A 23,809-nucleotide genomic window follows, 5' to 3' on the forward strand; every position below is an offset into this window, starting at 1 on the left:
TACGAGAAAATATTTATTATGTATATACGGCAACATGTACAACTTGGTTATTCAGGAGCCAACTGCAGGGAACGAAAAGTGTCATTAATCAACAAAGCACAGATTGCATTATATTTGTCTCCGCTGTAATTGATTTCTAAATAACTTTTCTTAGGAATCCAGGTGGTGCAGAATAGTTCACTGTAGAGTACGAGGGTCAGAAAAAAATTGGCAGTCGGTTAGCTCGGCTATACCAGGATATACGTAGCGAAAGCTAAGGCATGGCTTGGATAGCCCTGGTTAATCTTGACTGCAAGTCCATGTTAGTCTGGTTGACTGCCTAATTGTTGTCACGTGGTTCGTCACGCGGTTTGTCACGTGGTGCAGTGCGACCACGGTGGGAATGCGAGCACAGCGAAACTGCGAGTTCGTGGCCAATGTAGCTTTCCCTACAAAGCGCGTTCACCTGTGGGGGTGGTATGGGAGTACCCTTATCTTAAATAGCAATGACAGCATATCAAGTCTATGACTAAAAACTGGCCGGACGGATAAGAATGAAGTGGAGTGCATTTAGAAGGCGTTATAATGTCATGACTTGCAACTTGGGAACATTTCCCTGGAATATACATTGTCAAGGCGTTTATTTGAAGCACAGGTCGGTTGGTCTTGGTTGACCGGCGACACGACGGGCACACTCACAGGCGTCGTTCGAAAAACACAGCTGCAATTCGTCTGCTTCTTCGTTGTCCCGCTTGAACTCGTCCGCTTCTTCGCTGCGCTGCGCCTGTCGGTCCCATTACAGTAACTGGGGAGCAGGCACGGGTATCGGAGAACTCGGAAGCAAGAGCAGGGTCCAGTTCTTCAATAGAGCCGAGGCATTCGCCGCGAAGAACAAACGACGGGCAAGAAAATGGGTTGGTGACATAGATGGCGCAGTGGCCATCGGAAATCGAGACAACGGCGAATGGAATGAGGAGGCGCTGATGGCGAGTGGCTGCTGCGGTAGGTGTGAAAAGAACAGGGCCGCTGAGGAAAGAGTCGGGGCGGAGCGGAACGAGGACTGAAGAGGAGGGAGGTATGTCGGTGTCGGCGGCTACTAGAAGCTTAGCGGAGCGCACAGGTAGGTCACACAACGAAACATCACACAGGGGAGAAAGATCAAGTTCCGCGCGGGCACAATCAATCACTGCACGGTGGGACGAAAGGAAATCGCAGCCGAGGATGACATCGTGAGAGCAGCCGGTCAGCACAACAAACTCGATGGTATAGGCGACGTCGTTGATAGAAACGCGGACCGTGCAGGCTGCGATGGGGTGGATGCGCTGAGAGGTGGCCGTACGTAGTGAAAAGTCAGACAGCGGCGCTGTTACCTTACGAAGTTTGCGGCGAAGAGCATCACTAATTACTGACACTGCAGCACCCGTGTCGACGAGCGCGAGAACGGGGACGCCTTCAACAGACATCTCAATCACGTTAGCAGGAGAACACGGAGGACTTAAAAAGTTGGCAAAACACGCAGTTCTTGCCTCCTGAACTGTGGCAGTCAGTTTTCCTTTGGGAGAGGGTCCGGGCGGCTGAGCATCGGAGAAATGGAACGTCGACGAGGGGAAGGCGAGCGGCGAGTAGGGTACTGGGAGCGATGTGTAGAGGAGGCAGAAGAGACATTAGGCAAGGGCGGCCCGGAATAGTAGCGGAAATTGCGCATGAAATCGCCAGAACGAGGAGATCGCTGACGGCAAAAGCGTGCGACATGGCCCGGAAGACCGCAGGAATAGCATATCGGTCGATTGTCCTCGGTACGCCAGGGGTTCGTAGGGTTTCGGCGGGGTCGACGAACCGGGACCCGCGGCGGGGGTATAGACGGCGGTGGAGCATAAAAGGCCGGGCTGCTAGGGTAGGCGGCAGAGGTGGGCGAGCGCCGTGTACCGGTGACTGCTTAAGCATAGGTGAGCGGTGCTGCCACAGGAGGAGGTGGGGGACTGGATGGCAGAACTGCAGCGACCTGCTCCTGAATAGCACGACGGATAGTGGGCGTGAGAGATGGCGCCAGGTCGTGCGGAGGGCAGACGGGGTCGGGAATGTGATGCAGCAGAGAAAGCTGGCGAGCGATCTCTTCGCGGATGAAGTCTTTAACCTGCTGCATGAACAGGGACTGCTCAGCAGACGAGCCACCAAGGGCCAAGCCAGCAAGACCCCCCGCAGGCGCGCCGGACTGCCGCGTAGATGCGCGTTGCTTGCGGAGTTCGTCGAAGCTTTGGCACAGCTGGATGACGGTAGCGACGGAGGTGGGGTTCTTCGCAAGCAGCATCTGGAAAGCGTCATCGGCTATGCCTTTAAGTATGTGGTTGACTTTATCCCCTTCGGACATGGAGGGGTTGACACGCTTGCACAGGTCAACGATGTCCTCGATGTAGCTTGTGAACGTCTCGGAAGGGAGCTGAGATCGAGCACGAAGACGTTGCTCGGCGCGAAGCTTCCGGACGGCGGAGCGGCCGAAAACGTCGGCGAAGCTCGTTTTAAAGGACGACCAGGCGGGATGATCGGCCTCATGGTTGCGAAACCATAGGTTGGCAACGTCCGTTAGATAGAAGAGGACGTTGCTAAGTTTCACGGAATCGTCCCACCGATTGTAAGTGCTGATGCGCTCATAGGAGGCCAGCCAATCTCGACGTCTTGATCATCGGTGCCACTAAATGGAGAAGGGTCACGCTGGCGCTGCACCCCGTGACAGAGTACGGTGGCAGGGATGGGCTGCGATGGTTCACTCGGACCTTCCGGCATAGTGGCGGAGACGAGGAGCGTTCCACTTCGAAGTTCCAGGATGAGGACCGGGACGGGAACCGAGGCACCTCCACCAAGTGTCAAGGCGTTTATTTGAAGCACAGGTCGGTTGGTCTTGGTTGACCGGCGACACGACGGGCACACTCACAGGCGTCGTTCGAAAAACCCAGCTGCACTTCGTCTGCTTCTTCGTTGTCCCGCTTGAACTTGTCCGCTTCTTCGCTGCGCTGCGCCTGTCGGTCCCATTACAACATATATATATATATATATATATATATATATATATATATATATATATATATATATATATATATATATATATATATATATATATATACCTTCGTTTCGTTGACTGTGGGTTTCCTTAATATGTTTGTCAAACGAGCCCCTCATTTCATATGCCTTGTCTGCTAATAGCTTAACAGGGTCTCGGCTCTGGCAGTCTTGATGTCATAGCTAGCATAAGAGGGTTCTCGCACAGTTTCCGCCCTCGACGTTAGATGACGTTCTACGTTACACTCGCGGTATTACAGGACGTGGTACGTCAACCGCTATGGAGGAGGGTGGCGCTGGTGAACACTCTCAAGGTTCGCTTACACGCAAGACATAAATACCCACGAAAGCAGCAGATTGGACAGCCGTCGCCGTAGCTCAGTTGGTAGAGCACCGGACGCGATATTCGAAGGTCGTGGGTTCGGATCCCACCGGCGGCATGGTTGTTTTTTCTGCTGCTTTATAATTAATTTTCTTTAAGCGATAGAATAATTTAAGTATTATTATCCCACTAATCAGCCCTGCATATTAAAAAAATTAAATATTCCCCCATGCACCTTGGTTTAACAATTTCCCCAGCGGCATATATGTGTCTTCACAGAACAGTTTTGCAAAGTACTCTTTTTTAGCGAGTTAGTTTCGCTTTACTTATTTAGACTTACCTGTGATTGCAAGTTTGTCTATAGGTTTTATTTCTCCCCAGATCTTATAGGCTCCTTCTTGAGAACGGTATGTCAATATAGCGTTAGGTAATTACCCAAAGGAGTAAGTTTCTTGCATGCGTGCACTGTTTCGACCGCACGTGTGGCTGTTTTAGTGGCTGCAATTATCCTGTCGCTTCTTTGAAGTGCGTTTATTTTTTTCCTGCATTTGCAGTGCATCTCGTTCAAAATGGCGCAGCAACAAGATAAAGGTTTCTTTGCCATTAGTCGCTCAGAAATACTTGTATTGGGATGGCACGGATGAGTGTGTTTTCCAACAAGGGACCTCACTATCTATGCTGTTCTTGTTTCTTTTAAATGCGTATATGTGCCGCAGTGTGGCGCTCGATGTAAATTTTGTTGCTGCGAGTTCATCTAACATTCATATATACTGAATTTATCATCCTCTATTTTACATTCCTAGATCCCTCGGAACCCTCATAACGCTCCTGGCGCATTGGTGCAGCGGCTAAGCGATGCGTCACTGCCCTACGATGGCAAGTGCTGCCCCCGGTTGGGCTTGTGAGACTCAGGTTGCTCTTGCCGAGCAACCTCTCGCGACCAATCTCTAATTAAATGGCACGTACCATGGTACGTACTCAAATGGTACGTACCAGCCACGGTGGGCAGCTTGCTGACAATGCAATGGGCAGGTTATGATCACGTCAGCAGATCACGGCGCTATAGCTGGCCCACCTGCCGCCTAGGTTGCTCCTCGAGATTTTTTTAGTGTTTTTCGCTCACGGCCAACGACGGCGATGCTGATGCTGGCTTTCCTGTGACACAGGATCCTTAACGCTGTCGAGTTGAGTTGTAACTGCCGTTAGCGCTACAGCGCTCTGAATATTTCAAGCGCGGATTTTAAAATAATGTACAGATAGGAACTCGGAAGAAGAGCCGAGGCGTAGCCGGACCCAAGGGCATTTTACTCCAGATTTACAATATCCGTAGTGGTGACAGTAATCACAATTTGCCAAATATAATATTTCACATTGCATCGGCAATGTTACGCTAGTTTACTAAATCTCTACCAATAGCCAAGCTACTGTAAGCAAAAAGATGATCACCACGCTTATTTGTTCAGCCTACAAAAATCACGGGGTGCACTTAATACTACTTGCGTGCTTTGAATGCAAGAAAATAAATTTTTAATTTATATTAACATACGCTCGTAAGGAAGCGCATGAGCTAGATTCACCTCTAATTTCCCAGACACAACGCGGTATTGTGGTATATGGCTCTTTTCCTCTAGCCACGTTTTTACTGGTAGAGGAAAAGGGCAATTTTGCTCCTTAGCCTTTTGTTCCTTCGGGCTCAAACTGTCGCTTGTGTAGAAAGCCAGAGACGGTAGAACACGTGTTTCTGGATTGTTGGGATACGGTGTTCTTCTGGGATGTTTTGCAAAGAATCCTAAAAGAAGACTTGCCACTGACACTGCGCGGAATTCGGTACCTGACCACTGAAAGTGATGTTGCACAGTATGACCAGATTATGTTATTCTGCCTTCACAGCATTTGAAGGAGTAGAATGGCTTTTAGACATTGTGACTTGGATACACGATCAGTATGTGATTATTTTGTCGAACATATGTATAAATTAAGAGAAGTCTTGAATCAGCTGGACTATGCGGATGATGTATTGAGTCTGATGGACTAACTTGTTGTAATGAAAGTCCATTAGACACGGTTATCTACCACGGGGCATGGCAACCACGATATTTTATTGAAGTGTATATGCATGCAATAAAGAAAAAAACGTATTGTGGTCTATGGCTTCCGTGCTCGCTTCACAATTTGAAGGTCCTTCGTTGGATTCCCCGCACCAGAAATTTAATTTTTCTTTGCTGATAACGTCACGAGGTCAAGTGGGTTTTGGTGCCGCTTTTCCTCCACAAATTCCGGGCTCTGCTGCTGGTGCGGCTTACAAGGCTTTGCCTTAACTTTAGAGCATCTCATCTATTCTTAATGTTTTCCATGGCCGCTAAGACTGTTTTGCCTCAAAATTTGTTGTCGTGCCCCAGCAGTATAACCCTTCTTAATACAAACGCTATTAATAGAGATGACACAAATGATTGACTATTTTTTTCCGTGGGCCGACGTTCTCCAGCGTATTTTTGCCTTATTATCCACTATGGGCAGGGGGAAAGTGCGTAGAAAGCACAGAATTCTATGTATTCTTGCAGCGATAATGCTGAAAGTCATCATAAAAAAGGCTCCACTTCCCCAACTGAATGTTTTCTATGCAGACTTTAGAGCTTAGGGGACCAAAGAAAGGAATTGCGAAAGTGCGAATGCCTTAGTGACGGCATTTTTCGTGCCTTTCCGGTTTCGTGATTTAAGTTGGCAACGTGCCGGAGAACACGTTCTGATGACACGCTCTGTCGACACGTTCTGCTAAAAAGTCCTGTACACGCCACTCATGAGACAAGAAATGTTTTCGCATTAATAAACGAATTACCGCCAAAAACAGGCTGTATTCACCGGCCCCGTCTGCGCACTTGTCTTCGCCTTTCCTCCTTTCCATCCGCTCCTCCTGTCCCGTTCCCTGTCTTAGAAATAGGTTCACCGTGCACGCGACCAACCTATGGAAATGCACTCTCCAACAGATTCAGCTTGACGTATTCGGGGTGCAGTTGCTTTGCGCGTAAGCTCGCCTTTAAAGCCGCTAAAGCGGCTGTTAATAAAAAGTTTATTCGTCGGACTGACCGGCTATATTTGCGCCTTTCTTTGTCCACAAATACTCTCCGGTTCGGGTCCGTCCACCTAGAGCCGTACTTCAGGATCAACTTAGGGCCATTAGGTGCTCCTCGAACGGGGTTCTAAAACTGTTGTTTCCTGTTTCTTGGAAGTGTTCGCATTGTCGTCGATTTGAGTGGGGTCAAATACCCATGTTTAAAGTTATCATCTAAAACTGAAACCTTACATACGCATGACATCTCAAAAGAGATTGTTGTAACACCAGGCTGCGGCAGTCTGGAGGAGCTTCTAGCGCGAACGCTATTGCAAGGATCAAAGGTCAAGGGTCAAAGGTTCAGAGACCCTTCGTCTTTTTCAGGATTGCTAGTTAAGTAGTGCTCTCGCACTGAAAAAGCCCAAATAATTTCGAAAATTTTTGACAGACGGAGCTCACAAGAACACAAGTAGGGACTTTTGTAGGGAACAGAACCTTGGTCTATCTAGTTTTATGATTTAAGCGAAGGAGCAAAGTGGAGTACTGTGTGGCGAAGCAGGAATTAGCGTGGCATTCCAATATACCGGTAATCTTCACTCAGTCAACAGCTGTTCAAAGGATCAGTGTAATCAACAGTTTGGCGCAGGGAATAGCGGTACTCTCTTTCTCGAGGGTGTAAAGCAGGTGGTTTACACCCAGCGTACATCCTACCGAAGTTAGATCGCAGCCTCGCTCTTCAAGAGCGCCTTTGACCACTACATCGCGTCGCCGCATATGTCTTCCTGCGGCCGCTTTCGCAATAAGCAAGAAACTACAGAAAAACAATTTTCACTAGATCCTCTTAGAGGACGCTTACATATCGACAGTTCCTTACTGGGGCTCATAGGTTTAAAGACGATATCTCTGAAGCAGTAGCAGAAAAAAAAACTCACAGCACGCTTACGACTATGTAACCCGAGTTTCAGCGATAGCTGTTTAGGGATTTAGTTTTAGGGATATTTTCCTGGCGCACTGGTGAAATGGTCCCGTGATACACCCGCGCACTGGCAGGCGGTTGTTTGAAACAGAGCCACCTGTAGGCTTATGCAACCGAGGTTGACCATGATATAATGTTAGTGTGTTAATGACCGGTGGGGGCGTTAATGACATCCACCCACGGAGTGGATGTCGTTAACGCACCAACCGGTTACGCCAGCGGCGACGATGGCGACGACTCCGGACGACTACGAGGCGCTAGCCAGGCACTGGCGTCTAAGAGCTATCGCTGTAAAATATAAACCTATTACTCATCAATAACAATTTGACATAGTTTTTAATAAATGCCTGCTGGGTGTGTATTCCACAAGTTATATTTTTTGGAAATATTATTGAACTGAGGAACAGTGAGTAGCAAATAATACGAGAACAGTGCATTAAGTAGTCGCTATCTGTGCCTTTTGCATAAGCCTTGTACTCACGTGTCTCGCAAAGCTCTCCCCTGAATCCTGGCGGACAGATGCACTGGCCAGTGATGTCGTGACATACACCTCCGTTTTGGCAGAAAGGGCACTGGTAGTTGCACTTAGAGCCGTAATATGCACGTGGACAAGCTGCACGTGAAAAAAATATATAATAAAGGATGCAAGTACTCATTATCTTCAACTCAGGCAACATGTATTAGCTTCAACACAGATAACCTGTACGGCATCAACAGAAACTTCGTCCCTAAAAAATATTCGTCCTGGTCCGGTTATCTGTGAAAGATGAGTTGATTTCTTCGTAGCCGTATGGCTTCACTTGGTTGGGTTCCAATGTGTAATTACTCGTCTGTTAATAATGTACTCAAAATTGAGGGATTTCATCAAAAGATTTTATCAAGTGGAATTTTTTTTTCTGGGTGGCGGCTATCTTCTGCGGCTTTCGCACACTGCTCTAGAAACGTATTGGTGTTAATACTCTGGCGAACAAATAATTGGTATGCATCTTCAACCCTCCACACTGAACCCCATTCATTAGGGGCAGTTTTACTGGAACTAGCCAGCAATGCTATTCACTTTGAGACCCATTGACAGGACCATCAGCCCGAAGGACCATGGAGTTTGTGACTGATATACAGTTCTACCCCCCCCCCCCCCCCCCACCTCTCAGAATGGCCTTGGATAATACCTTAATGTGGCTAGTGCGAATCCCAATATGTTGCTTTAGTGTACTCACTTTCAAATTCCACTTTGCTTTCGGTGTTTACTTTTCGCCTCTTGTGGCCCTGAACTTAACAATTCGCTCGAAATAAATGCACATTGGTCAAATGAGGGAAACCACAATCCTATCCAGTCACTGGTTTGTTCTGTTTCCCACAATTTCTACTAGGAACATCTGTAGTTCGTGGTGTTGGTTTTACTTTAGGATATAAACTAAAGGTCAAATCAGGTAGTTTTTTCTCACGCGAGAAGAGCGAAGGATCATCTTTGACAGAATCGCTGTTGAGTAAGTCCGTTTTCCAGGGGCTGCGGTTTACATTTGCAATGTTCCTGTCGTCCCCCAAGCGAAAGCAGTGACGCGAGCTCGCAAACACCACTAATTGTAATGCAGGAAAAAGCAGAAACTGCTTGGCAAAGGCTCAAAATGCGCGAGTGTTTACCTTTTCTTTGAATCTAAAGCCTACTTCAAATAAAGCCTAATCATTATCATCCTCAGCAGCCTGACTAAGCCCACTGCAAGGCAAAGGCCTCTGCTAGATTTCTGCAATATACTCTGTACTGTGCCAGCTGCGGTCACGCAGACTTCTTAATCTCATCCGCATACCTAACATTCTGCCAACCTCTGCTACGCTTCCTTTCTCTTGGGATCCGGTCTGTTACCCTTAAGGACCAGCGGTTTTCTTGGTTCGGCATTACATGCCCCGTTCAAGCCCATTTCTTCCTCTTGATTTTGACTATGATATCATTAACCCGTCTTTGATTCCTGACACACTCTGCCTTCTTACTGTCTCTTAACGTTAGGCCTATCATTTTTCTTTCCATAGCTCGCGGCGCGATGCTTAAGTTAAACTTTTTTCGTTAGTTTTATGTTTCTGACCCATAGGTGAGTAGCGGCAAGACAAAGCTGTTGTGTGCTTTTCAATGAGGAGTATTGTAAAATTGCCACTCACGATCTGGAACCTGCCATATGCGCTCCGCCCCATTCTTATTCTTTCAATTATTTGCATCTCATTGTCCGTATCACCGGTCACTATCTGCCCTAAGAAGACGTATTCCTTTACCACTTCCAGCAACTCGCAACCAATTGTGAACTGCTCTTCCCTTCCGAGAGTTTTGAACATCACTATGGCTTTACGCACATGAATTTTTAGACCTATCGGCCTGGTCTGCCTGTATGATATGCAGTTTGTCAGCTGAATGACTTAGCAAGGCAATATCATCAGTGAATCACAAATTACTAAGGTATTCTTCATTAAATATCAAGGTCTCTGAATACCTCCTCTAAACAGGCGGTGAATAGCTTTGGTACGATCGTGACTTCCTGCATGACACGATTTCTTATTGGAATTTTATTGCTGAATTTATGGACACAAAGGAAGCTTCTCATCCGCTATAGATATCTATGGAGTATTCTATGGAGTATGGAGTACCTGTTATGGAGTATCTTCGTATAATGCTCTTCTACACCCTGATTCCGCACTGCCTGCATGACTGCTGAAGTTCGAAAACAGCCAAATGCCTTCTCCACCTATATATAGTATTTACAGATTATATATACAAAGGCTATATATAGCTGCTGATTAAGCTCTGCGCATTTGTCTAACACCTACTTGATAGTGCGAGTATGGTATATCGTCGAATACCCATTACGAAAACTTGCTTGATCATTTGGTTTATTGAAATCTAAGGTTGTCGTGGTTCTATTAGCGATTACCTTAGTAAATAGCTTATGTGCAATAGGCATATATTGCAAAGGGGGAGAAAAAAGAGGAGACGGAAATTGGAGGGCGCATAAGCTTCGCTGCTAAGAGTGGAACGCGACTGCTTGTATCAGCGCTGCCGGGGAATTCACGGAACGCCATCGCCCGTTCGGAGCGACGCCTTGCCCCTTGAAGACATCGCTCGGAGTCCCTAGGAGGCCTCTCAACCATTCTGAGCAGTCTGACACCTTTGAACGTATTTATCACTTTTTCAAGCGCTTCACTTCAATAAGCGATCAATTACATACACACTAAACTTTCTTAATCAGCATCATCAGTCATTTTCTTCTCAATCTAAACATTTGGCACCTTTGAACACTTCTTTGCATTTCTTCATTATTTTAATAAATCAATCAGTTTAGTTAACCCGTCATCACCTATGAAACTACAACCAATCATCAATCTATAGAACCACAAATTACCATCATATGATTTTTTTTTACTCAGCCCCGATTATTTCCGACACGCGGTGTCTACTACTATTACGCTGACTGCTTATCGACCGAACGAGCTCTATACGATATCACGTAAAAAGTGCCCTGCCGGCACCGCTGGTAGGCTCAACAGCCATAGGGAATGGACAAAAATAATTGTGGAACTATAAAAAAAGAACGAAAAATAAAGTGTCCCTGCACTTGCAACTAAGCATAACGTGCTTAATAAGCAACGGACAGTAAGCTGATCGGTCGAATCCACAGCGATGACTCAGTGGTTATAACGCTCGGCTGTTGACACGAGAGACGCAGGTTCGATCCAGGCCGCGGCGGTCGCATTTTGATGGAAGCGACATGCTAAACGCCCGTGTAGTGCGCATGTCAGTGCACATTTAAGATCGCCAGGTGGTCAAAATTTCTCTAGTCCTTCACTGTGGCGTCCCTCATAGCCTGAGCCGCTTTGGGACGTCAAACCAGAAATCAACCTGGTCGATTTGTAATTTTTCAAGTCCTTGACGTCTTCTTTGTTATGGACTAAGATGATGTTAGCATCTTCCAATCTGCTGGTACGCTCGAGGTCATAAGGCGTTGCGCATGCAGGGTGGCTAGTTTTTCTAGCACAGTCTCCCCTCCAGCCTTCAACGAATCTACTGTTGCCTGATCCTCACCAGCTTTTTTCCTCCTTTGCACTGATCCTAAAGCATAATACGGCACTCTAAATACAAATTAGCCTATATAAAAAATATGGGAGTAAGCCATCCTCAAGCGCATTTTCTTTTATAGGCAAGATATGGGACTCAAGCAGTGGGGTAGATATGCATCACTGAAAGTACACTATACTTGCGGTTGGTACCTGAAACAAATTCCACCTTCAAAATATGCAAACTACGAGATTTTAAGAGAGCTCTCCGGTGCCGCATTTAAAAGCCTGTTACAAATGCTAAGTGCTTCAAGTTACTATGCTTTGCAATTGAAACATGTCTCCGTTGCCAAGTGTAACCTTCCTGATATATAATAATCGAAATCTACAACAGGACTTGGACAAGATACCTTGTACTTGAAAAGGTGTGTGCTAAAAGACAGCTTACACCAATTTAGTCCCGTATATGCCTATTCGTGTTAAGATTGTAAAGCATGATAACACCAAGTGATTGAGGTATCATATTCCATTATTTAGAGACGGATAACGTAAACTAATATTCAATATAACTAAGGTGCAAATATTCCGCAGTTGCAGAGTTCAAAATTTCTATCCGAGATACGAGCTTTTGTCTTAGTATAAAATGTTTAGACCGAAAGCCGGCAGTTTTCTTATTTGCAGATTTTGAGCTATTTTTATCCATAAAATATCAATATCTCTACAGGACACAGGAACACAAATATCTTTTGTGAACTATTATTTTATTCTTAACACTTCAAAAAGTGGTCCCATATGCCGCTGTGTCTGCACAATGCTACGGTTGCACCTCACTTACTGCGGACAAGCAGCCTGAAGATAGCTCTGTTCTTCCCTGGTGACCCAGTGTTCGGGCCGTTCGCCACATACACTCCGTTATGACTGATGTCCACCCTGGCAGTTATCCAGCTGTTGTCAGATCCAGTTCTTGGGATCCTGTCAGTAGCGAATCCCGTTGCGTTCACTCTGGTCCATGACGGCACTCGCGGTTGTTGAGTGACACCAGGCACTGCCTGCACTTCCAGGGCTACCTGCTCCGAAAGGCTGGCTGTGACCGTGTAATTCAGAGGCAGGAAAGTTGGCCCTCCTGTGAACGAAAGAAACGACTGCGTGAGAACCACTAGGGAGGAATCTGGATGATGTTTTAACACTACGCACTGAGCAGGATGAAAACCTTTAGTGATACGCTACATTAGCCGTTGAATAGATCTCTTGTCAGAGGCATCCCCGGCAGCTGGCCCACCAGCTAGTTGGCCAAGAATTATGTAAGCCAGCCACGCAGTATGAAAACGGGAAGTATTGTAGGGGCAATGAATGGCGACGGTTCGAGAAAAAAAGGAATGTTACAGTTGAGCCTTTATTACCTGAGAGCTGGGACATGAAAGGCAAGGAAGAATACACTTAAAAAAAGATTGGGGAGAGGCTTGGAATTTATTGAAGTGATTGGCAGCAAACAACGCGTAGCTAGGGGGTCGGTGAGAGCTAGGTATAACAATTGAAGGGCATATTTAATAAGGGTATGATACGTTGGCGTAATGGATTAATTCCCATCACGCCATTATGATGGCTGAGCGACCAGTGATTAATTCAACTGCCCGCTTAGACAGTGGCAAGCTTGCTCACTATCCAGTGGCTAGGTTGTGATGACGCGTGACATGGAAGCCCACCTGCCGCCTAGGTTGCTCTGTGGAGGCGACCAGCCAGAGTCATGCATGTGGTTTTAAGAGCGTTAGCTCTTACTCATCACATTTGGATATTTCGTGGGGTCTGGTACCGGATGGATACGGCTGAACCCTTTAAATTGGGCGGTGGCCACCTAGCCATTACCGATGGATGAATGGATGGAAGGTAGGAGCGTCCTCTTTGAAACGGGGCAGTGGTGGTTGCCACTATGCTCAGTTTTTCTTTTCCTTTATTTTTGTTTACTCTGCTGTAAGTTGTTCATACAATTCGCCATTTCCTTTAAAAAAACGTCTTCCGACACATTAAAACTTATGTCACCTCTCTGCTTTTGTGCCACCAATCCTCCAATCGCTTTTTGCTAATTTCCACCGCAGATTTATTTGCATGACTATTGTTATCTCTAAACGCTAAGGCCTCAGGAAGAGTGATTGTGCCTGCATCGACATCGGGATGGATACCATCGCATTCTAGGATGAGGTGTTCTATTGTTTCTACAGATTTACCACACACAGCACATGTGTCATCTTCGTTAAATTTTTTTTTGTAGCTGCGCGATCTAAGACACCCTGACCTAGCTTCAAATAGGAGGGCACTGCCTCTTGAGTTATCATAAAACGTTTCCTTCCTGATCTCTGTTATACACTACGCTTCTTTTCCATTGAATCTATCCAATTTTTACCTTCGACGTTTTTAACCTGTCGTTTAATGCTCTTTCTTTCTCCTTCCTCGTCTCTGGCAAACTTACTGGCCAGCTTTCTAGTTCGTTTCCGCCACTGTGTGTCAACGCTCTTTCTGTACAGGTACTTAAATACCTTAGCTGCCCACCTGTTATCATACAATTTCCTCAGGCGTTCTTCGTATAGTACTTAACTCTGAGCTTCCCGTGCTTCGAACGTTGCCCAGCCCATATGCCCCTGTACTGCCTCGTTTGTGGCTTTCCCGTGGGCACCTAGTCCTAATCTTCCGACAGTACTCTGATCTACTTCTAATCGCGACTGAACTTCAGCCCTTAAGCATAGAACTGCAATCCCGGAAGTAAGCCCCGGAACCATTATTCCTTTCCAAATACCTCTGAGGACTTCATACCTGTTGTACCCCCACAATGCCCTATGTTTCATTATCCCGGCATCTCTTCGCCCTTTTGCTATGAGAGACTCTACGTGCTTTTCCGTGCCCGTTGTTTACCCATACCCCGGGGTATTTGTATTCGGCCACTCGGGGTATTTCATGGCCTTGTATTGTAAGCTCCTGATCAGTTGTGCTGTTGAAAACCATCACACATGACTTAGTTGCGCTAAAACTGAAACCTAGACTGTCTCCGTCTCCACAGCAATTCACCAAAGTTTGCAAATCTTCCTGGCTATCTGCTAGCAGTACAATATCGTCCGCAGACATTAAATCCGGTAGTCGTTGCTCAACAACCTTTCCGCCTAATGTGTATGACAGTGTAATTCGGGGTCTTCGCACGTACCCTGAACAGCGCTACCCGTTCAAATCCGTAGCGCTCCACCAAAGGCGCAGTGTGGTTGAGGTAGCCGAAGATTTCTGCGCAAGAATAACAGGCCCTCCGAATCCAGGCGCAACGCTGCACTGCAACAATGTTCCACCCTCACGGGATTCTCGCATGGATGCACTATTCTCCATGGAAGAATTTGATGCTGCGCTGGCTTGTTGTAGAAGGTCATCATCACCTGGGACCGATGGTGTGACGTACTCCGCACTTGCCAACCTTGGCAAAGAAGCTCGACGGGCTCTTTTGGACACTTATAACAAGTCATGGACTGCTGGCATAGTTCCTCATGATTGGAAGACCAGTCGTCTGGTTCCACTTCTTAAGCCGGGGAAATCACCGCTCGACCTTTCATCATACCGTCCAACTGCACTCGCCAGCTGCGTCGGCAAAGTAATGGAAAGAATGCTGCTCACACGCGTGGAATGGTACTTGGAGCGATATCAGATTTATCCAGCCTTCATGTCTGGGTTCCGACGGGGCCGCTCTTCTATCGACAACGTGGTTGACCTTGTAACGTCGGTGCACCACAGCAAAAGTTTGAAAAGATTGACCGTGGCATTGTTTTTGGATATCAAGGGCGCGTACGACAACGTAACGCAACAGGCCATTTTGGACGCAATGAAAGCGGCTGAGATCGGAGGCCGCACGTTCAGCTGGATACGCAGCTATTTATCAGAGAGGTCGTTTTTTGTCCTGACTGCGGACGGACGAACGTCCTTACACCGAAATTCGCGCGGAGTCCCTCAGGGTGGAGTGCTGAGCCTAGTTCTCTTCAACCTTGCTCTCATCGGCCTGGTCGACGTATTGCCACAATCTCCTCAGATCTCGGTATATGCAGACGACATCTGTATTTGGGCATCAGGGGTGACCCGTCCTCAAGTTCGTGCAAGACTTCAAAAGGCGGCATCGATATTGACATCTTATCTTCGCTTGCAGGGCCTGAACATTTCGACCGAAAAGTGTTCACTTGTGACGTTCACACGCAAAATAATGTCATGTTACACCATTCCATCAATGGTGAAGCCATTCCCTATGAGAAAAGCCACAGATTCCTTCGTGTTGTCATCGACAGGACCCTCTCGTGGAGCCCACATGTCTACATGAGAAAGAGACTAATTGCGATTGTCCACGTCCTCTCCTTCCTCGGGGGAAAGTCCTGGGGCGCATCAGTGCGCTCTATGCTGCAACTGTGCCGTTCCCTATTTCTGAGCTACATGCGGTACAGTCTTCCGATATTCAGTTCCATTAGAAAGACAAATATCAAGACTCTTCAAAGTGTGCAAGCGCAAGCTCTCCGTATCTGCCTTAGTCTGCCTAAATGTGCATCAACAGCAGCAACTGTTCTTTTTGCCCGGGAACATCCTTTTACTACATACATTACTGTTGACACCATGAGAACACATATTCGGCACCTCACACGGGTTCCCTATCATCACCTCGCAACACTCCCAATAATTAGGCCGCGTACTGCATGCGCCAAAGTCATTGAAGCTCATCGCGCATATCTTCCATCGGAGTTCACCCCTCTGTCACGACCGTGCTCACCCTTATGGAGTCTTCAGGAACCTCGGGTTCACCTCTATATTCCTGGAATTACAAAGAAAGCTGGTGTATCACTACCCGCTCTCAAACAACTGACATTGAATCACCTGCATTCTTACCACATTCACCGCATACATGTTGACACAGATGGATCAGTTCACTCGAGCAGTTCTTCGGGCTCGGTGGTGATACCGGCCAGATCCTTCTTCATGAAAGTGAAGACGACCTATCCAACATCTTCAACTGGTGCGGAACTCGCAGCCTGACGGGCTGCGGTAGAGTTCATCAGTCAGGAACCTCCACATGACTGGACGATTTTCACCGACTCTAAAGCAGCCCTTCAAGCCCTGCAAGCTGCGCTACGCCGCGGGTCGCAGGAACAACTTGTTGCTGAGATCCGTCTACTGTACCACGGCACCGTTTCCAAAGGTCATGACATCATTTTTCAATGGCTGCCAGGACACTGTGGTATTAACGGTAATCACCAGGCCGATGCGGCTGCGCGTTCGGCTCACAACGACGGACTTCCAGTGAGGATCCCAATATCAAGACCTGACGCAGCGTGTAGGCTTCGCCCTTTGGCGCTGGAGCTCACACTTTTAGCGTGGAACACGGGAGAGTTTTGCAACCTCCGCCTCAATGCACTGGACCCTGGACTGCGCCTTCGTCTTCCACGTAACTTAGCACGTCGCGACGCAACATATGCCGTTTATGGATCGGCGTTGCTTTTACCAACCACTATGCTTGCCGGATGGGGATGGCCGACAGTCCTGCCTGTGAAAGCTGCGTTTGGGGGGGACCATCGCTCATCTTCTCTGTGAGTGCCCTGCATTTGCGAGTGCAAGACATACACTGTGTTGTGCCCTGGACCGCCTCGATCCTCGCCCATTAACAGAGCAAAAGATCCTCGGTCCGTGGCCACAGCAGTCGACTGTCCTCAAGGCATACAAGGCACTCTTTGCCTACTTGAGAACGACTGGATTGAGTGACAAATTGTGACAGCGTTGTGCGTGTGTGTGTGTGTGTGTGTGTGTGTGTGTGTGTGTGTGTGTGTGTGTGTGTGTGTGTGTGTGTGTGTGTGTGTGTGTGTGTGTGTGTGTGTGTGTGTGTGTGTGTGTGTGTGTGTATTATGCCTTTTTCCCCTTCTCTCTTCATCCTTTTAGCCCCCTAATCCCTCTTCCCCAGTGCAGGGTAGCCAACCGGAACCCCTTTCAGGTTAACATCCCTGTCTTTCCCTCCTCCTCTTTATGTATTTTTTATCTATCTTAACCTAGATTGCTTCCTTGTAGCCTTCTTTCCATACTTATCATATAAAGCATGAACAGCAGCGGTGATAGAGGACAACCTTGCCGTAAACCTTAGTGTATCTGGACAGTTGTTGTACTCTTAATTCCTTCCCATGTTATTTCAACTTCATTTTCTCGATATGATTCCTGTGGAAAATTAATTACTTCATGACTGACACCTTCTCCTTTTAATATGTTCCACATAAGTTCCCTGTTCACGTTGTCGTATGCACCGCTTATGTCCAAGTAGGCTAAATACAAAGGTCTGTTTTCCGCCTTAGCTATTTCTATGCACTGGGTAAGCACGAATAGGCAATTATCTAAGCACCTACCACTTCTGAACGCGTTCTGAAGTTCTCCGAGTTTTCTATGACTTTCTACCCATGACTGCATTTTTATTTTACCACCCTTTGATCACAGCGTTATTTGTGGCAGCAAGTAGAAAACAGCACATCTCTCATGGGGACTTCTGGCGCCATCCGCAATGCATCCATTTTTCCGTTTTATATATACTCCGACATCAAGGGGCACTCATCCGGGGGCAGCTGTGTACAAAATTCGGTAGGCAAATAAAGCCATACGCGTTGCGGTATAGTAATAAAACCACAATTAAATAATAGGTAAACATTGCATACATGCAATTACTAATTGAAGTGCTACCATGTTGCACCGCAAGCCGAATTCTAGGTCCACCTTGACCCCCCCCCCCCCCCTAACGAAGCATGTTCCGTTAGTGACGTATCCTGAGGGGGCGTAACCTGGCGGTGCAACTCGACAACCAGTAGACGTGCATCGTAATTTTTCTGAGAGACGGCGCAAGGCGTCGATCGCTCGGCTGGGTGGAAAAGTGTGTTAACTTTTCAGAACCACTCAGGGTTTTCTTCGCTAGCCCCGCTAGATGCGGAAAAATTTTCGTTTTACGCACGGCCAATAAAGATAACGCTCGTTACTTCAACATCTTCCAGACGGGGGCGGCCTTTCTTGTTTCGCTCACCACGCCCACGCCGACAACCCCGACACAGGATTGTCTGGAGAACACGGCTTTTAACGGGAGAGCTTTAAAAGACAGGGCGAACTTAAGTTCCGCTTTAAGGATGTGATGCGGTGCCTTAATAGATTAATTGCGACATATGCAGAACGCCGTACTCTACTCTACTTTTATAGATCTCTGGTAGTACTCATTCCGCACCTGGGGCAGTGGAGCAGCGATTAAGCGATGCACCACTGCCCTGCCATGGCAGGTGCTCCCAGCGGTGGGCCTGGTGCGGCCAGTTTGCTCTTCCCGAGCGACCGATCATTAATTTATTGGCCAACTGCAGCGGTAGACAGTTTGAGCGCTATGCTTTAGGCAGATTGTGATGACGCCGCAAGGCCACGTTATCTAGGCGGCCAACCGGCCTCCTAGCTTCCTCTTTGGGGACCACCTGCAATAGGCATGCTTTAGAATATTTGCTCACAACTCTGGCGAGGACGCAATGAAAATGAAAATTGGCTTTTGGGGAAAGGAAATAGCGCAGTATCTGTCTCACATATCGGCGAACACAGGCCTGAACCGCGCCGAAAGGGAAGGGATAAAGGATGGAGTGAAAGGAGAAAGGAAGAAAGAGGCTCCGGACTAATTTCGACCACCTGGGGATCTTTAACGTGCACTGACATCGCACAGCACACGGGCGCCTTGGCGTTTCGCCTCCATCGAAACGCAGCCGCCGCGGCCTGACAGGAGAGTTTTTGAAGAACTAGTCCTTTAATGGAATCGCATACACATTCATTTTCCTACTCTGGTCAGGGTCGCTGTCTCAAGTCGGAGAGTCGCAGCACATTTCACCCAAAACGTGGACGATGTGGGCAACGATTAGGGGCCACAATATTTGGCGGAGTGCCACTGGAGAGGTGGCCCAGCTCTCCCAAGAGTAGGGTATCTGAGTAAGCAGGAATCTGCGTTGGAGGTAGTGTGGTGACGACATTCAGATGAGAAGTCTAATATGTAAAAGATTTGTCACCACAGGAAGGGTGCATGGTTATAAAGCTTAGCTTTGCAAAACTTCACTTTATGATTACTTACTGAAGTTCTGAAACCTTCGGCGCCCACCTCTGTGGCTTTGTTTCGCACAAAGAGATTGGCATCCCGCTGGCTGCCTTCAGGCCGCAATTCGACCTCGAGACAGGTCCCTACGAGGAGCGAAGGTTAGCTGCAGACGGTGAGCTATGCATATAGTTTACCGCTGTGCCGAAAGCCGCCGCTATTCTTGCCGTAAACAGAAAACAAAAATCTAGTATCACCGCCCTCGTATATAGTTTTTGTGAGAAACTATTTCCTTAATTAGTCATTTGAATTTTAGGCGTTAGTTTTTCTCCTATAACCACCACCAATCTAAATTATTACGTTTTACTTGCAAATGTAAGTGTACATCGCGAGAACAGCAGTGAAAAGTTGTAGAGGACACTTAATTTCAGCAATAATGGTATGAAGCGAGAGCGTTAGTCGGTTAATGCCCATATATGCCGAACCCTGCAATGGTAGGCGTTGGCACACAATTGGCTTGAGCGCCTCAGGTTGCTCTTCCTGAGCAACTTGTCGTGACCAAGAGCTAGATTAACTGCCACCTGCCACACAGTTTGTTCTCTACCTCGTCTGCAGGTTGTGATGATGTCTCAAGGTCACGTGACATAAGTGCCCCCCCCCCCCCCATGTCCCGTTGTTGTTTCTCTGTGAATATTTTGTCGATTTGTTTTGTCCACGGCCAACGACGCAGGCTTTTCAGCGATATTGAGATCGTTAACGATAATAAGTTGAATGTTTAATAAATGGAATCCTAATCTAAAGTTTTACCTTTTTTCTCGCCTAATTTATTTCAGACTGTGAACTTCTATAGAAGCAGTCGAGACAGAGGCGACAGCAGTGCCTGGTGGAATTATTTGGATAGCCGGAAAGCCACGACACAACAACGCGTATAGTGTTAATAATAAGGTACTTCTGTACTGATGAAAGCGCTCAAATTATTTACGTAACGTCGTCGAAGGAACTGCGGTGATTCTCTTACAAGCCTTGCACTGTTGTAAAAAAATTGCAGCGTACGTGTTTTACATTGGACCAAAGAGCTTCGAGACAGCGGACGCATAACTATTTTTCAGGCAACGCCACGCGTAAAAAGACTTGAGCAGAACTCTTTGCTGTTCAGAAATGCCCCCACCGAAACATATGCAGTGCAGTTGCTTTAGCTGCCATCAGAGGGACTCACTTGTAGCGGTCGCCAAAAAAGATGGCCTTCGCGCATAGGAGTCCTCCCAGTGCTATTTTCCTCAACGAGGACAAGATAATTTAGATGCTACACCAGTGTTTCTTACCTCGAAGCTCAAAGTACATAGCTGGTGAGCCGATGTTGGACAGCGTGCTTCGCTCTACCTTACACCAGAACATGTTTGTTCGTAAAAGAGGGTCGACGTTTATTCCTGGCGGCCACTTCAAGATATAAGCACCTGTAAGTAGAAAGAGTAAACAAATATGCTCTGGAACAGACCTCATGTGCCCAAAGGAGGAGCACCGATTATTGAACAAATTATAACTAGACATATTAAGAGCAGCGCTGCGCTTCACTCTAAAAAAAAGGGCGCGAAAATCAAGATATAAAATGCCATTATTGCCGGGAAATAAATTCTAAGGCGACGATCTAACTGCTTGTACTGGTTCAGTAAAAAAAAAAAAAAGTCGTGGTCTGATCCAAGCTACGCCTGCAATACCTGAAGACATGAGTGCCACCGTGCTACGCCATGTTTTCGTTATGATGCATGCACACCAAACGCTATTGCTCAATGAACCTTTATGCGTCCGTTTTTTAGCACTTGCCGTTAATGCCGTCGAGCAGGGCGGCGATAAAGTGATCAACATCAACCTCCATCGCAACCTCCTCCAACGGCGAAGCTTTTTTCGCAGCTAACTGTTCAAAGATGTCTTCAAGCCTTTGTTGCTATACATGTTCTCGAAGCCACTGGATAAGACACTGGTCGCTTCTCAGCTCTTCTTCTGCGGCTTGAAATGGTGATCGCGCGGTTACTTCGCAACAGTAGTTCTAGCCATCCGTTCTTTCTTCCTGCCATTCCTGTAGACAGATGAAATCGCTGCAGGAGTCACTATTCGCCTTGGTTGGCCGTTTGTTTTTCTCTTTTCATCAATGCCGCCAACGCCATTTTTTTGCGATCCATCACTGATTTTTATCTGTCGGCTCCATTTCAAGCATCTGCGCAGTGTATTTCGAATAGGAGGCAGCCGCCGCTTAATGCTCAAAAAAGAATACTGATTTTTAAATCTCTAAATGCCCCCTAAAAGTATGCGGAGGTGGGTTGCAGTCATAGCCGAACTGTGTCAACTGTCGAGAAAACCTCAGGTCCATCAATCAAGATGCGTGCGTTCGAAACCCAGTAAGTCGACAATTTTCCGGTTGTATTTCATTTTCAGAGTTACATAGATGTGACAGATAGGGCAGGCAAAGATCGGACAGACCGACGAAAATTGACAGAGACCACGAGGTTGAGATGTAGGTGTTAAGTGAATTCCTCCCCAAAAAATTTTGGAGCCTTGTAACAACTTTAAGCTTTATAATCTATGTTGACTAGTGAACATAACGAAACACATAGTGGACAGAAAGGTGCAGAAGTTGCAGAAAAAATTTACCCGCAGCAATTGAAATATCTGTGAATCGCACTTTTAACGAGCCTTCTTTGTGTCAACCAATCGTATAACGAATGTTGCCGCCCTACGGAGAAATAAAGTACTAAGTATTTTGGAATTTTATAAAAGGTTGGCCTCAGTCTGCAAACCTGGGGACCGGAATCAGCTGGGCAAGAGTAATCGGGCCTAAAGAGCTATGTATGCTATGTGTACAGCTACGTGTACAGCTATGTGCGCGCGACAACTGGTTTTCTGAGCGCCAGGTCCTTATCTGGAAGCGAACTTACCGAAATGTCAAGGCTAAGGGAACGTGAACAAAGTGCACCGCGTTTTGAACTTCCTCTACAAGGGCTTCCCTTCTTGCGGACGCCGCCTTTTGTTACGCCAGTCAGCATTTCAGACAAACAGAGAGCATGCGCGCTGGCGCCATTACGCGCTTGTTTTCATAGCCAATATGCAAGTAGAAATTTTTGTTTATATTAATTTAGGCCAAATAAGAGATAACCCATGGGTTGGAATTTTCGTTTCGAAGTTCTTGATCTGAACGCTTTATTTTTCCGCAGAAAGAGCACGTGAGAACATTATCCGCTACGCTGACATGAGGTTTTCATTAATTTGCATGCACATCTGACGATGTGCCGCTCAATGACATTCGCATAACTCATCTCCTGTCCGTTGAGGTACAAACAGGGTGGCAATCTTATGGCTTCTGCTCACCGCCAAGCCACTTCACAGCGCCACTCGGTGGATTGCTGCCTTCGCTAACACAGAAATTGGGAAATAAGATGACGTCTCGACGTAGGGAATAGTGTCGACAGCAGCTCTTTCTACAGATGAATAAAGCATTCACGCTAGAGACTAAGAAAGGAAATATACATGCTTTTAATAGTCTCACTTTGCAGCCTGCAGGCCATATATTCGAAATTTTATTTATGTATACGCTGTTGCAATGGGAACTCTCGGCACAGAAAACCGTACCAAAACCGTTCTACCAACTTGACAACTTGACAACTGGTCCAAGACGTGTGCGCGCGGTAACCCGCTTGTGAATGTGGCCTGCTTGTGTGAAAAGAGCGTGACAAGGCACTTGCGCGGAGAAAACCTGGTTCTCATACGAGATGGCTAAAGATTGGGCAGCTGCTCTTTGACAAAACTGCCACCGTCACGAAAGTGCAGCCTGAACAAATACATTTTCTATAAACAAAATCGACGATGACCGGATGGCTTCGGTTTCTTCTTCTGAATCGTAATATTTCTAGGATTAAGGTGGGGCTTTATGCTTTGGTGAATTTTATCTGCGAATGACTTTACCATTAGCAGTCTACGCGCCTGCGAATTGTCCACTGTTTAATAACGTGTTTCTCCTCATAATGTCGCACTTACGAGTATGTGAAGATAGAGCTATTTTGTAAAATCCCAATACCGATCCACTGTTGAACAGACTGCCAGCTGAATTCTCATAAAAGTGTGTTTAAACTGCCTTGTAGTCATTTAGATGGAATTCATCAGAGGTTCGTGAAAATGTAGGAAATGTATTAAAGGCTGCCACCAAGCAGCAGTGCATAGAAAGAACCGGTTATAAGAATCGCTACTAACATCATCAAGACTGTACCCTAAATCGTTTGCTTTCAAAATATATACACCACTGCAACAAAAATGAGGCTTACT

The 23,809-nt window shown here is 46.8% G+C and overlaps 1 protein-coding gene across 2 annotated transcripts in view; it reads right to left on the minus strand.

Moving 5' to 3' along the window:
* LOC144110430 (receptor-type tyrosine-protein phosphatase mu-like) overlaps positions 1–23,809 on the minus strand; it is a 198,817-nt gene that overhangs the window by 140,021 nt on the left and 34,987 nt on the right. For both annotated transcript variants that reach the window (XM_077643324.1, XM_077643323.1), the window contains 3 exons: positions 20,821–20,952; positions 12,251–12,538; positions 7,862–7,993 (listed from right to left, as the gene is read on the minus strand). In XM_077643324.1, the coding sequence (XP_077499450.1) occupies positions 7,862–7,993; positions 12,251–12,538; positions 20,821–20,952 (552 nt within the window). The remainder of the gene's footprint in view (positions 1–7,861; positions 7,994–12,250; positions 12,539–20,820; positions 20,953–23,809) is intronic.

Source organism: Amblyomma americanum, chromosome 11 (genome assembly GCF_052857255.1).
Source record: "Amblyomma americanum isolate KBUSLIRL-KWMA chromosome 11, ASM5285725v1, whole genome shotgun sequence".
Classification (NCBI taxonomy): domain Eukaryota; kingdom Metazoa; phylum Arthropoda; class Arachnida; order Ixodida; family Ixodidae; genus Amblyomma; species Amblyomma americanum.